This window comes from Sceloporus occidentalis, unplaced genomic scaffold (genome assembly GCF_023333645.1).
Source record: "Sceloporus occidentalis isolate IW3139 unplaced genomic scaffold, rSceOcc1.0.p SCAF_3, whole genome shotgun sequence".
Classification (NCBI taxonomy): domain Eukaryota; kingdom Metazoa; phylum Chordata; class Lepidosauria; order Squamata; family Phrynosomatidae; genus Sceloporus; species Sceloporus occidentalis.
The window spans coordinates 223,527,092-223,539,763 of record NW_028316983.1 but is presented as its reverse complement, the minus strand read 5'-3'; the positions used below and the strand labels follow the sequence as shown (position 1 = coordinate 223,539,763).

Here is a 12,672-nt window from a genome sequence, read left to right as displayed (position 1 = left end):
CCTTAGGTTGTTGGACATTCTTCCATTGAAATATAAACATTTGTTAATTTTGAATAATTTTCAGTATTGTGAACCATGTGTGATGGTGGCGTTTGCCTTAAAGTCGTTTCCCACTTATGGCAAATGGTAAGGCAAACCTTTATTCATTGGATCATAAGAGAGAAAACGGTGAGTTCAAAGGGGGGGGAGTCTGCTTATGGCTCAGACCCCTTTGAGTTGAATGCAGGATCTGGTGCACTTTACTTATCATTTAGCATTGTCATTTTGCCTTTATGTGAAATGGATCAACATTGGCCATTTTGTGACTGGTCCCCAATGCCGGCCATTTTGGGCATGGTGAATCCTAATTCCACATTCCATCAGCTCTCTCATTCATCCAGTTTTCAGGGTGAGCACAGACAATTATGCCTGCTAGAATTTTGTAATTTCTTTGGCAGCGTTTTCCTTTCCTTCATCCTTTATATCCTTTGTAACTTTCCCTAAATTTTACCCTCAACTAATCCACGGGTCATATCAAAATCCATAATTTCGGCCCCCAAATCTTCCCTCGACTTATACATGAGATCAACGTATACTCGAGTATATACAATACAGTGGGCCCTCCCCTTATGCAGGGACCCATTCCGGATCCCTCTGCACAAGGGAAAATCCACATGTGCTGGAGCCCCATTACTTCTTCCAGGGCACGCGAGAGGCTTTTCCTGTGTGGCTTTCAGCATATGCTGAAAGCCACGTATGCAGCGCCTGTGTAAAACGTAGGCGCACTGTAATGTTACTTCTCTACATGACAGATACTACCAGCATGCTGACCCTAGAGATGCTATGGCACTATGATACCATAAATAAGTTGCATTAAAATGGAATGGTAAGATTAAAAGTTTGGCTTATGCTTACCATGTAAGAAGCATAACTGGTCAGAATTCCTCCCAGAGAGACTAGAAAGGATGTAGGTCTTGCTTGAACATTCTTCTAGTCAATGATTTTTTTTTCTGTTTTGTGTTGTTTTTATTTTTTCACACTCTACTATTTTTCACACTCTACTAATCTCTAGTGGGAAGAGGAATGAAAGAGAAATGAACTTCTGAAAGAGTAAAAGGGACCAAAACAATTGAAATCCTTACCTATTCAGTTAATGAAGCTCTGATGCATCTTCAGTCCTCCATTTAGCTTGCTCAATATGTGACATAGCATCCATTTGTATCTTGATTATATAATCATTTTAACTCCACCTCCCAAGTAGTCTTTCTTTAAAAAGTAGTTGAAGAGGTCCCTGGACCTGAAGCATTTGAATATTAAAGTAGCTTAGTTTTTGTTCTCCTTTTCTGTAGTACTGTATCTGAAGATTTTTTAAAAAAAATATCTTGGAAATTAGTTTATTCATTATGTTTAATTTTAGGAAACAGTGCTCTTGCAGAACATTCTGAAAATGTGCATATTTCAGGAGTCTCAACTGGTAAGTCTTTTTTTTTGTAATGTTTAAATTTCATGCATGACTTATATAGTAAATATTGAAAGCCACCTGGTATCTTATGAAGAGATATTTGGCTCTAAAATTATTACTGCCTTTTGCAGCATGTAATAAGGAATGAAGCAACTGGAACATGGAAAAAATTTTATAAGATAAATTTGATACCTCCATGCTTGTGAACAGATTATTCCTTTCAAAATGTTTAATTATATTCCATACAAAACTTAAAGAGAAAAGTTAACCTGTTGATTTTTCCTACAGCAGAGTTCTGTGAAAAGAAATTTACAGAAAAATTCTTTTTAAAAGAAATATTACTATCAGTAATAAAAGTAATAAATGTAGCCATATTACACATGTTGTTTTATGAGACTTGAAACGGCATCTGGAACTGCTTTTCATCTTGCTACACAGTTCTTCTCATACTAGAAATAATTTAGCACAATACTAATGGAATACTGACCATGTCCTTAAGGTTAACCCCAATCCACTCCTCTTTGTCACTGAGGAAAAAGCCTGAAGATAATTGCTTAAGGTCACACACAGATGGACTATCTTGATTAAAATATTTATAGTCTTTCTTTAAAAGCCAAAGCCCTCTGAAAGTTATTTACATAATAAAATCCCATATAGTAATAACACAGCCAAACTAATTAATGCCATGAATAAACACCAGCAATAATAAAAAATACATGTTGCACAGATAGTACTAAAATATAATGCAACATTATAACTATAAAAAACAAAAACAGTCTAATAAAACACAATAGGAAAAAAATCAAGCAAAAAGGAGTTTCAGAGCTTTCTCAGCAACCTGTAAGGAGGAAGCCTGAGAGATACTAAGTGACAGCTTTTTCCAGATACATGGAGCCTCTTCTGAAAATGGCAACTCCCTTGTTTTACCAGCCTAACTATCCTCAAAGGCAGACAAAGAAGTAGAGCTTCCATTGCTGATCTTAAATGTACAGTCAGATAGTTCCAGAGTGATATTAAATGTGGTCTTCCAGAAGCTCTAGTACTATGATCTTTCTATCTTATTCCACTGGGTTCTGAGACAGCCAAAGCAACATTAAGCAATGCTTCATAGACGGTGAATATCTACACAATCTTGGTAAAATTTACTAAACATCTACTATGACACCTCTCATACTGATATTTTCTGCATGTGAAAACGCCATGATGATCTTTCTGCCAAATAGTTCTAATGTTTTTTAACTTTGAAGAAAAGACTAAAGGTGTGGGTCATAATTTGACAATAATTCCTTTTAAAACTGTATCAGTTGTTATTTGTACCTGTTACACACACATAACTATGTAACTAGCGTTTCCATCTTCTGCTTCCAGTCTATTCTGTTTTACTTCTGTATTGTATATCTGGCGACATCCATGTGTACAGTCATCTCTGGTTGCCTGAAGAATATATTTGCAATGAAGAAACTGTTAGGCTCATAAAATTTAATCAATTGTGCTCCTTCATTTTTTTTATCCTAGGCCTAATTCTCTCACAATATCTGAATCTGCTATGTTTCCTACTTTTGCATTCCAATTGCTTGTAATTATCAACATCTCCTGTTTCTATATGTGATCAATTTCTTCTTTAACACTCATGGAAAATCTTTCTTCCTCATCTTGCCACTGTGGTGGAGCATAAACTTGGATTGCAGTTCTACCAATAGATTTTCCTTGCTGTGTTACTGATTCAAAACACACTGAAGAAATAATCCAGTTTGAGACCGCTTTGACTGCCCTGGCTCAGCGCTAGTGAACCCTGGGAATTGTAATTTATTGTGGTACCAGAACTCTCTGATAAAGAAGGCTAAATGTCTCACAAAACTACAGCTCCTAGAATTCCCTAGCATTGAGCCAAGGCAGTTAAAGCTGTCTCAGACAGGATTATCTCTGCAGTGTGTTTTAGACCCTAGACAAACTTTGTATTGCCTGACTGCTTTTGCTGTAACTTAATGCCATCCCATTTATTCTTAGGCCCGGGACAGACGGGCCCTTTGTGGCATGGCGGCGGCACAACTGCACAGTCCCTAACCCTAGCACATACTGACGGCACTATAATGGCGGCATCCCGCATGTCGTGCTGCGCCAGTTATATCATGAGTATGCCATTGGTGCACTTGCGACGTAACTATGCCGGTGGAAAAAGAACCCAGTTTTCCCAGGTTCTTTTTACTCCAGAGCGACAGTGCACAGTTTGGGGGCTGCGCTGTCCCTCTGGAGTAAAAACAGGCGCCGGCAGGCTGCCATTTTTCGGTGGTCTGTACTGCACCTTAGTTAATCTCAAAAGTGCTATAACATCCCTTTGCATACCTATTCTGTGTTTTTCATTTCCAGAGTAAAAACACTGTGAAATAATTTTATTGAAAATGTCCTTCATCTATCCAGTTTATCCTAGTGAAAATGTCCTTCACATATCCAGTTCATCTTAGTGAAAATGTCCTACACATGTCCAGTTTAACTAACCAATTATGGCTATGTTGTGCATTACATTTCTTGTTTTACGATTTCCAGCTTTCCTTGACTAATACTTCCCACATTCCATGTTCCTACTACATAAAAATATAAGGGTGAATCCTACATAAAAATCTTAGAGATCAGTGAGGATTTGTGCTTCAGGTCCATGTTTTTGCTTCATGGTGGCACAGACATTTAGGAATCTGTGACTGTGTTCTCTGCCTGCATATGTGAGACATGATTTGAATGTAGGTCAACTGGATCCTCTGTAAAAATCATATGGATCCATGAGAATCTATGCCTCAGACTTTTTTTTTATTGTGGTGTCACAGCAGTTTATGGGATCTATGATTTTTTGATTCAGCCTGTAGCTAGGATGTGGGACATGAATTGGGTGTGGTTCACATGCATTTCATGTAAACTCATATGGATCCATGAGGATTTGTGTTTCTGATTTATTTTTTACATCATGGAACAAAAAGGTCTTCACACAGTGATGAAAAGTCAGCAAAGAGGAAGCTTGCTTAGCCTTCCTTGAAAGGAGTTCCAGAGTAGAGCAGCCACAGAGAAGGCCTTCTCCAATCTTGCTGCTGAACATGCCTGCAAGAGTGATGAGACTGAGAGAAATGTGGCTGCTGAATATTATAGATTTAAGGCAGGCTTATATGGGAAGATATGACCCTTCATATAGCCTGAACAAAGCAATGTAGTGTTTTATAGAAGTAGAACCAGCACTTCTGTTATGCTCAGAAACAGACTGGTAGTCAGTGAAGTACTGTGATAAGTGAGTACCCTCCCTGTAACCGTTCCCAGTTAATCTTGCTGCGGTCCCTTTGACCAGTTGAGGTTTCTGAATGCTCTTCAAAATCAGCCCCATGTAAAGTGCATTGCAGTACTCCAAATGGGATGTATCACTGTGGGCATCCCTAGGAGTGGTGTAATTGGTACTATGTAGTTTTAATTGGCCAAGTGCATTACAGGCCACAGAAACCAAGGTTCAGGGGTAAATCCAGGAGTACATCAAAACTGTGAATTTTCATCTGTATCTTCAAAGGAAATGTAACCCATCCAGCATGGGCTGAGTCCCAAATCTCTTATCTGTCTTTCAGTTGACCTAGGAACATATCTGTCTTGCTTGGATAAACTTCAGTTTGCTTCATCCAGTCCATTATTGCTGGCAGGCCCCACTTTAAAGCTTGGATTTGTTTGGAAATGAGAAATAGAAGGCATACTGATAGCACCAAACACTAAGATTCTGAACAACCTCTGGCAGCAGTTTCATGTACATATTAAATAGCCCAGCCCTAAGGGACTCAATAAGCAACCAGCTAAGAGGTCAAGTGAGAGTCACCAAGAAGCACCTTTTCGGTTCACCCCTTAAGAAGAACCAGAGCCACTGCAAAACAGTGCTTCCAAGTCCCATCCTAGTAAGGCAGCTCAGAAGGATACCGTGGTTGGTGGTATTAAAGATCACCGAGGTCCAATAGAAACAATAGGCGCACACTCCCCCTGACTACCTCATGATGATGGTTGTCCGCCAAGGTGCCTAAACCATTTCTGCCCCATAACTGGGCCTTAAACCAGATAGAAATAATTCTAAATAATCCATCCCATCCAGTAGCCCTTGGGCTGGGAAGTAACTGCATATTCCCATACTTACTTTACCCAAAAATGGAGTATTAAGTGACTAGTCAGTAATGATCAAATGGAGTGAGATCTAGGAATTTCTTTCAAAACTGGTTGGTTGTTTTTTTTTACAACTTCCTCTTTTAGGCACGTAATTTGTTTCAGAGAAGCATTAATCACTCCCATTACTCAGCCTGTCCCCCTTGGCCTTTCTGATAAGCCCAAAGAGGGAAGAATCCAGCTCATGTGTACTGTCTCATTTCTCAAAGGATCTTGTCCACATTCTTGGGCTATAGAGGTTGAAATATAGCCATTAACACTGGACAAGCAGGAACCAAGGCAGCATCCACTAGCCTTGGATGTTGGATCTCTCTAGCATCCAAGTCAGAATGGACAGAACAGTAGCAGGTGGAAAGGAAGATTGCATTATAGATGGATTCAATCAAGGGAGGCACAACTCTGTGTTTGCAGGTTCTGAGCAGCACCATGGCTACTTTGACTGAATGGCCAAGATACTCAGAGGTAGATAATACGCCATTGCAGTGTTGCTAATAATAATTAGACTGCATTAGCTAGCAGCATATAATAACATATAAATTGGACTTTGGTGTATCTGTTTTGTCTTTATTCCCTTGGTTCCTAGCAGCTTTGTGTGTGTAGATTTAGAAGAGGTTACTGTGATTTTATGGGTTTCTAATGACCCTGTTGGCCTATTGATGAATATTTTTATAAACATCTTGGCTTTAAACTCCCTGACCTATTCCTCTGTATTTAAGACAAATACTTGCATTTTGACATCAGCCTTTTATGACTTGCCTTTGTGTTTTTTAAGCGTTTTTTTTTTTAAATGGATGAAGTTGAGTACTGTGGTACATGTTGATACTTTTTTCATGGATATTCCTTTTTCCCTCTAGAAACTTTTATTTACTCTCCATAACCTGTGTCCAAAGTAAGAGTTTGTTTGAATACTTTGATAAAACAAACATAAACTTCTAAAGTGTAATGGGAAAAGAGCACCACCTAATGGGTAGTTTAAAAAAACCAAATCTTGCATAAAATGAAATTATGATTTCTAAATTTCTGAGGGTTGCATTTTTCCCATTTTTAAAAAGTTTTCATGTGTTATCAAACATAAATCTCTTTATTTTACTTTAGGTATAAATTTCAACGTCATAACTTCAACAATACTGTAAAAAAGTTTTTTGATTAATGCCCACATCTTGTTCCTTTACATATGCATTTTCTGTGATATACGAAAAAGTTAATATTTGTTCTGCCATTTGGAAAGTGCTTCTGATACATTCATTTGGTTCACTTAGCAAGACTAAATGTCACTCATATTGTTTTCTACTCTTCATAGCTTTTAGGGCTGAAGGGCAGGGTATAAATACCATAAATAAATAAAAATAAATAATACAACTATCAATTTACTGTCTGCATTCTAATTTTGTTTAGAAGAAATGAATGAAACACCTGCGGATTAGATTAATGTACTTTCATGACTTTTTTTTCTTTTGATTTTGTAGAATAGACACTTTAGTACTGATATAACTTATTCTGCCACATGACCCAACTGTTTATAACCATCCAGTTTTGATGAATAGTTTTATTAATTTGCATTTTATCATAGCTGTGTTTTGCATCTTCATTTGTGTAACACCCCAAATGAATCAGTAAAGAATTTTGGGTTGTATCCAAGAGCAGTCAGTCAGCTTTGTTCCCTCTTCTTGCAGCCCACTGCACACACCTCAGATCCTCCTTGAAAAGACCCTCAACCCTCTTGAGCAGATTGGGAGTGTATAGATTGGGCTGTCCAGAGGGGAGAGTGAATCATTGACAATCACCAGCTTCATTCTGCTTGTAGATGTCTTCTGTCATAACTACTATTAGACACAGTCCTAAAACTTGTTCTGCTGAACCTTGGGAACTGTTTTTAATCTGTAGAAATGCCTTATACATAATAGTATCCATTTACATATTTTTCAGCTTGTGGAGATATTCCAGAACAAATCAGAGGCCCAAGTGGGATAATCACAAGCCCAGGCTGGCCACTTGAATATCCTGTCAGACTGAACTGTAGCTGGTACATCCGAGCAAATCCTGGGGAGATTATAACAATAAGGTAATGTGAATGTTGTACTTTATCAGTCAATTACAGAAAATCTAAATAATAGTATAAAATTGCTTCCTATTTCCTTACTGAGCAGCTTGTGGATGTTTTCATGAATTGTGCTTAAGTTGCATTCTCTTGGCAATGAATTAAAGATCCAAATCACAACAGCATATAAATTCAACCAGTATCCTAAAGCCAATATTGTGCTGGGCTTTCAATGGAATTTTCTTCACTCAGGGCCGAAACAGACAGGCTGCTTCAGCCGGCTTCAAGCCAGCATGGGGGCATGGTGTTTATATGCTCCATGCCCCCAAGTCACCCAGATGTCATGCCGGCGATTACATGCCGGACAACTTCCGGGCAACCTGGGGGTGTGTTATTTGGACACCACACACCCAGGAGCAGGTGAAAAACTGGCTGCAGAGGCAAAGGGACAGCTTTTTTCCACCCCAACTAAAAGGTGGTTTTTCTGCTCCTATTTGGGGCAGAAACTGGCTGGAATGGGACCGCGCGTCTGTTTGCTGTAGCCCCAATCCACCTTAATGGGGTGGCTCCAAGCCACCCCATTGGGACCATCTGTTTCACCCCTCAATTTCCTCCCTTCTGCCTTCTGTGCTCTGGAGTAGTTTTTTTAGGGTACATAGGGAAGTGCATGTCCCCACTCCCAGTTCTGGATTTAAAACTGTTAAATTTTGGGGTGGTTTTGTTTAACAAATGTAAACTTAAAAATTAAGATAAGGTTTGTAGATGTGAAAACTATGGTCCTCAAGAAATTGCAAAAAAAGATGCTTCGTTAAGCCTTCTTGAGTCTTATGTCATAAATTCATCAGAGAACCTTGTATTGTTAATGGTCATTTGCCAAATCCTGTTGATGTTTTAACATTAGAAGATACAATAACATGTTTGTTTGTTTTTAGTTTTCAAGATTTTGATGTTCAAGGATCACGACGATGCAGTTTAGATGCTTTAACAATTGGGGCCTACAAGAATATGGAAAACTACAGAGTATGCGGGTCTTCTATTCCATCTCCATATATATCTTCACAGGACCATGTTTGGATCAGATTTCATTCAGATGATAGTATATCACGGAAAGGATTCAGATTGACTTATTTTGCTGGTAAGCTTCAAAAGTAGACTTGTAACTGTTGCCATTGGTCTTACTCAATAAGGTCAGTCATCAGTCAATGTCTTATGAAGTGACATATATTAGGTAGATATTGAAGTCAGCTCTGCATCCCCTGCTACCTTCAATCAGGTTTTTTCGGTATCTATATATAAATTCACTAAAATCTGTAATAACCCTTTTTTGCTTACTTCCCCTTTACAGCCTTTTCTTACTCACCCTCTTTTTCAGAAGCATGCAAAGTTTTGAATTTGGAAGGTTCATGGCCTGTATACAATTAGGGACCTATTCCACAATGGGGTGTCTATCACAATAGAGCAACAAGTTAGTGTTTAAAATGGCTTAGAAAGTTAAAATAGTTAAAAACACTGTTTTTGTGAGGGATCCATTCCAGACCCAACCGCGAAAATGGAAAATCCATGAATGGGTGAGGGATGCGGATTCCAAGTCCGTGAAAACAGAGGGGCAACTGTATTTGAAAGGTGAAATATGCCCCAGGGGCTACAATAAAAAAACATATTTTCCCTTGACACTGCAAAGAAACCAGCATCAGCACCAGTGAGACTACTAAGGGGGCAACACAGCAAAGAAGGCCCCCTATGTTTTTGGGGAAAGGCCCTTTGCGACGCATCACCTTTACTGGGTTGATCTCACACAAATACTAAACCTAGATTTTTGCCACCTACCTTTTCCCTTTTTTTTTTTTTTTTTAAAAAAATAGTGTGTGTGCAGACCTTCAGGTTGTCTGTTGGTGTAAGGCAACCTCATGAAATTCATAAGAGTTTTATTAGCCAAAGTAGTTTTCCCAGTTCCTTCCTCTGAAATACAGCCTACTGCACTTGTGGTTCATTGGCTGTTTTCCACCAAAGCACTAACTAGGACTTGCTTTGCCTAGCTTCCAAGATCAGACAGGATCTTGTTAGCCTTTAGGGTGTTTAGGCCATCTTTAAAATATGCCTTGTTTTTATGTTTTGGGGGCTAATATACCAGCAATTGCGTTCTACTATGTGTTTGGGTTTTCCTTTCAACCCTCAGTTGAATGACAATCAGGCAGAAATGTAAAATGGTACGAGCCACAAAAGGTTTATTCAGTAAAAACTTTCTTCACAACATCAAGCGTGTATGCTGGTCTTAATTTCAGTGTGACAATGTGTACCTACCTAAAACATGTCCTCTCAGATACTTCACTACCATCTCCTCCCTCTTTTTAAAAGCATAGTTCCCAACTCATTCAGCCAACAATATGTGTATCCACACTACAGAAGTAAAGCAATTTGACATCACTTTAACTGCCATGACTCTATCCTACAGAATTTGTAGTTTGGTAAGGCACCAGACCTCTCAGACCAGGCTGAATACCTCACCAAACTACAAATCCCAGGATTCCACAGGATGGAGCCTTGGTGGTGTCAGACTAAGAGCTGTTCAACAGTGGAACACACTGCCTCAGAGAGTGATGGAGTCTCCTTCTTTGGAGGTCTTTAAAGAGAGGTTGGATGGCTATTTGTCGAGGGTACTTTGATTGTGAGTTCCTGCATGGCAGGGGGTTGGACTGGATGGCCCTTGTAGTCTCGTCTATGATTCTAAACATCTCTATGATTCTAAACTGCCTTATTACTGCAGCATGGAAGAGATGAATGTCATCTTCCAGCTACCCGATTCTCTATTTCTGTCCCTGCCCCCGCCCTTATCCTAAGGCCATCTCACCATTTTTTCATCCCTACCTTTATCTGCACCCTTCTCTATCTGACAGATAGCAATTCTTGGGGTTGTGATTGGCTAGGCAGGTGCCCTGCTCTGCTGTCTATTCCACACTTCTTTGAGGTTCCAAGACATTTAGAGTTTAATGATTAAGACAGATACCTTGATTTCGGACTAGAAGCACACTGGCAACCAGTGCATTTCTTTTAAGATGGATATTACTAGGAGTCTACATGGTATTCTGGTCAGCAAATTAGCTATTTCATTTTGCACTAGCTCCAACTTAAGAATTCTCTTTAAGTGCTCTCTAAGTCCCCACATAGAGCAACAAACTAAACAAAGGAAAATCAAGCTTAATCTCTTAATTGTATATTTTTAGGGAAATCCAGTGAAACAAGCTGCGACTGTAACCAGTTTCATTGTGCTAATGGGAAATGTATTCCAGAATCTTGGAAATGTAATGACATGGATGAATGTGGAGACAACTCTGATGAAGAAATCTGTGTAAAAGCTAGTCCTCCAACTGCTGCTTCCTTCCAGCCATGTGGATACAACCAGTTCCAGTGTCTTTCTCGTTTCAATGTTTACACTTGCATTCCAGAATCCTCAAAATGTGATGGAAACCTTGACTGCCTTGACTTGGGAGATGAAATAGACTGTGGTGTGCCAACATGTGGGCAGCTGCTAAAGTATTTTTATGGTACTTTTAATTCTCCTAACTATCCAGACTTTTATCCCCCAGGGAGCAATTGCACTTGGCTGATAGATACTGGGGACCACCGTAAAGTTATTTTGCGTTTCACTGACTTTAAACTTGATGGTACAGGTTATGGGGATTATGTCAAAATATATGATGGATTAGAAGAGAATCCACGCAAACTGTTGCGTGTTTTAACTGCTTTTGATTCTCATGCCCCTCTTACAGTTGTTTCTTCTTCTGGTCAAATCAGAGTGCATTTTTGTGCCGACAAGGTTAATGCTGCGAGAGGATTCAATGCTACATATCAAGTAGACGGCTTCTGCCTGCCATGGGAAATTCCATGTGGTGGAAACTGGGGCTGTTATACAGAGCAGCAGCGCTGTGATGGCTACTGGCATTGTCCAAATGGAAGGGATGAAACCAACTGCACCATGTGCCAGAAGGATGAGTTTCCTTGTTCTCGGAATGGTGCTTGCTATCCACGTTCTGACCGCTGCAACTACCAAAACCATTGCCCCAATGGTTCAGATGAAAAGAATTGTTTCTTTTGCCAGCCAGGAAACTTCCACTGCAAAAACAATCGATGTGTCTTTGAAAGCTGGGTTTGTGATTCACAGGATGATTGTGGTGATGGTAGCGATGAAGAGAATTGCCCAGTGATTGTGCCAACAAGAGTAATAACTGCTGCTGTTATTGGAAGCCTTATTTGTGGGCTGCTCCTTGTCATTGCATTGGGTTGTACATGTAAGCTGTATTCATTGAGAATGTTTGAAAGAAGGTAAATATCCTGTTATAAAATCTAATCTGCTAGTTTATTATTATTATTATTATTTACCTAAAAATACTGTATTCCAGAGCTATGGCAATGGGTGACCATTCTTACTGGTTAATCCTACATATTTACCTCTGTAGTCAAACCAGTTTATTAAGACAGTTTCCATGAAGTAATATGACCGAATGCCCATTTATGGAGACTTAAAATGCCTTCCAAGTAGTCTTATCATCTCTGTGAAATTGATTGGGTTTTCCCTACCCCACTGTCCTGTAAAGCAGTGGTTTCCAACCTTTTATGTGCTGCACACCCTTAGAAAATATTTGATTAACATTCACACACCCCTACATAAGTAGCATTACATTTTAAGATGACGAAGTCTAATTTCTAATTTTTGAACCACAAATTGAACAACCTAAAATATTGCAGATGGTGAACAAATTGAACTGGGGAGAAAGCTTTTAACTCACTGCATAAAATGCAGTTCTGAATTGAGCATATAACGCAGTCGCACTGTACTTGGATACTGAACTATAGGCACATGCAGAGACACATGCAGAAAATGTTGTGTAAATTTGAGTGCTCCTGTAAAATTATATAGAAGTTTTTTGATAGTAATAGTCACTATTAGTATAAATCGGTGATCCTCAAACTTTTGGGGCTACTTCCCCCTTTCCTCTTGGGCGACATCCCTAGCACCTCTCTA

At 39.2% G+C, this 12,672-nt stretch overlaps 1 protein-coding gene across 2 annotated transcripts in view; it reads left to right on the top strand.

The window, feature by feature from the left end:
- LRP12 (LDL receptor related protein 12) overlaps positions 1-12,672 on the top strand; it is a 44,175-nt gene that overhangs the window by 23,631 nt on the left and 7,872 nt on the right. Inside the window, exons 2-5 of one of the 2 annotated variants that reach the window (XM_089517818.1) lie at positions 1,397-1,453; positions 7,541-7,676; positions 8,585-8,787; positions 10,874-11,972. In XM_089517818.1, the coding sequence (XP_089373944.1) occupies positions 1,397-1,453; positions 7,541-7,676; positions 8,585-8,787; positions 10,874-11,972 (1,495 nt within the window). The remainder of the gene's footprint in view (positions 1-1,396; positions 1,454-7,540; positions 7,677-8,584; positions 8,788-10,873; positions 11,973-12,672) is intronic. The other variant, XM_089517819.1, reaches the window with a different exon arrangement.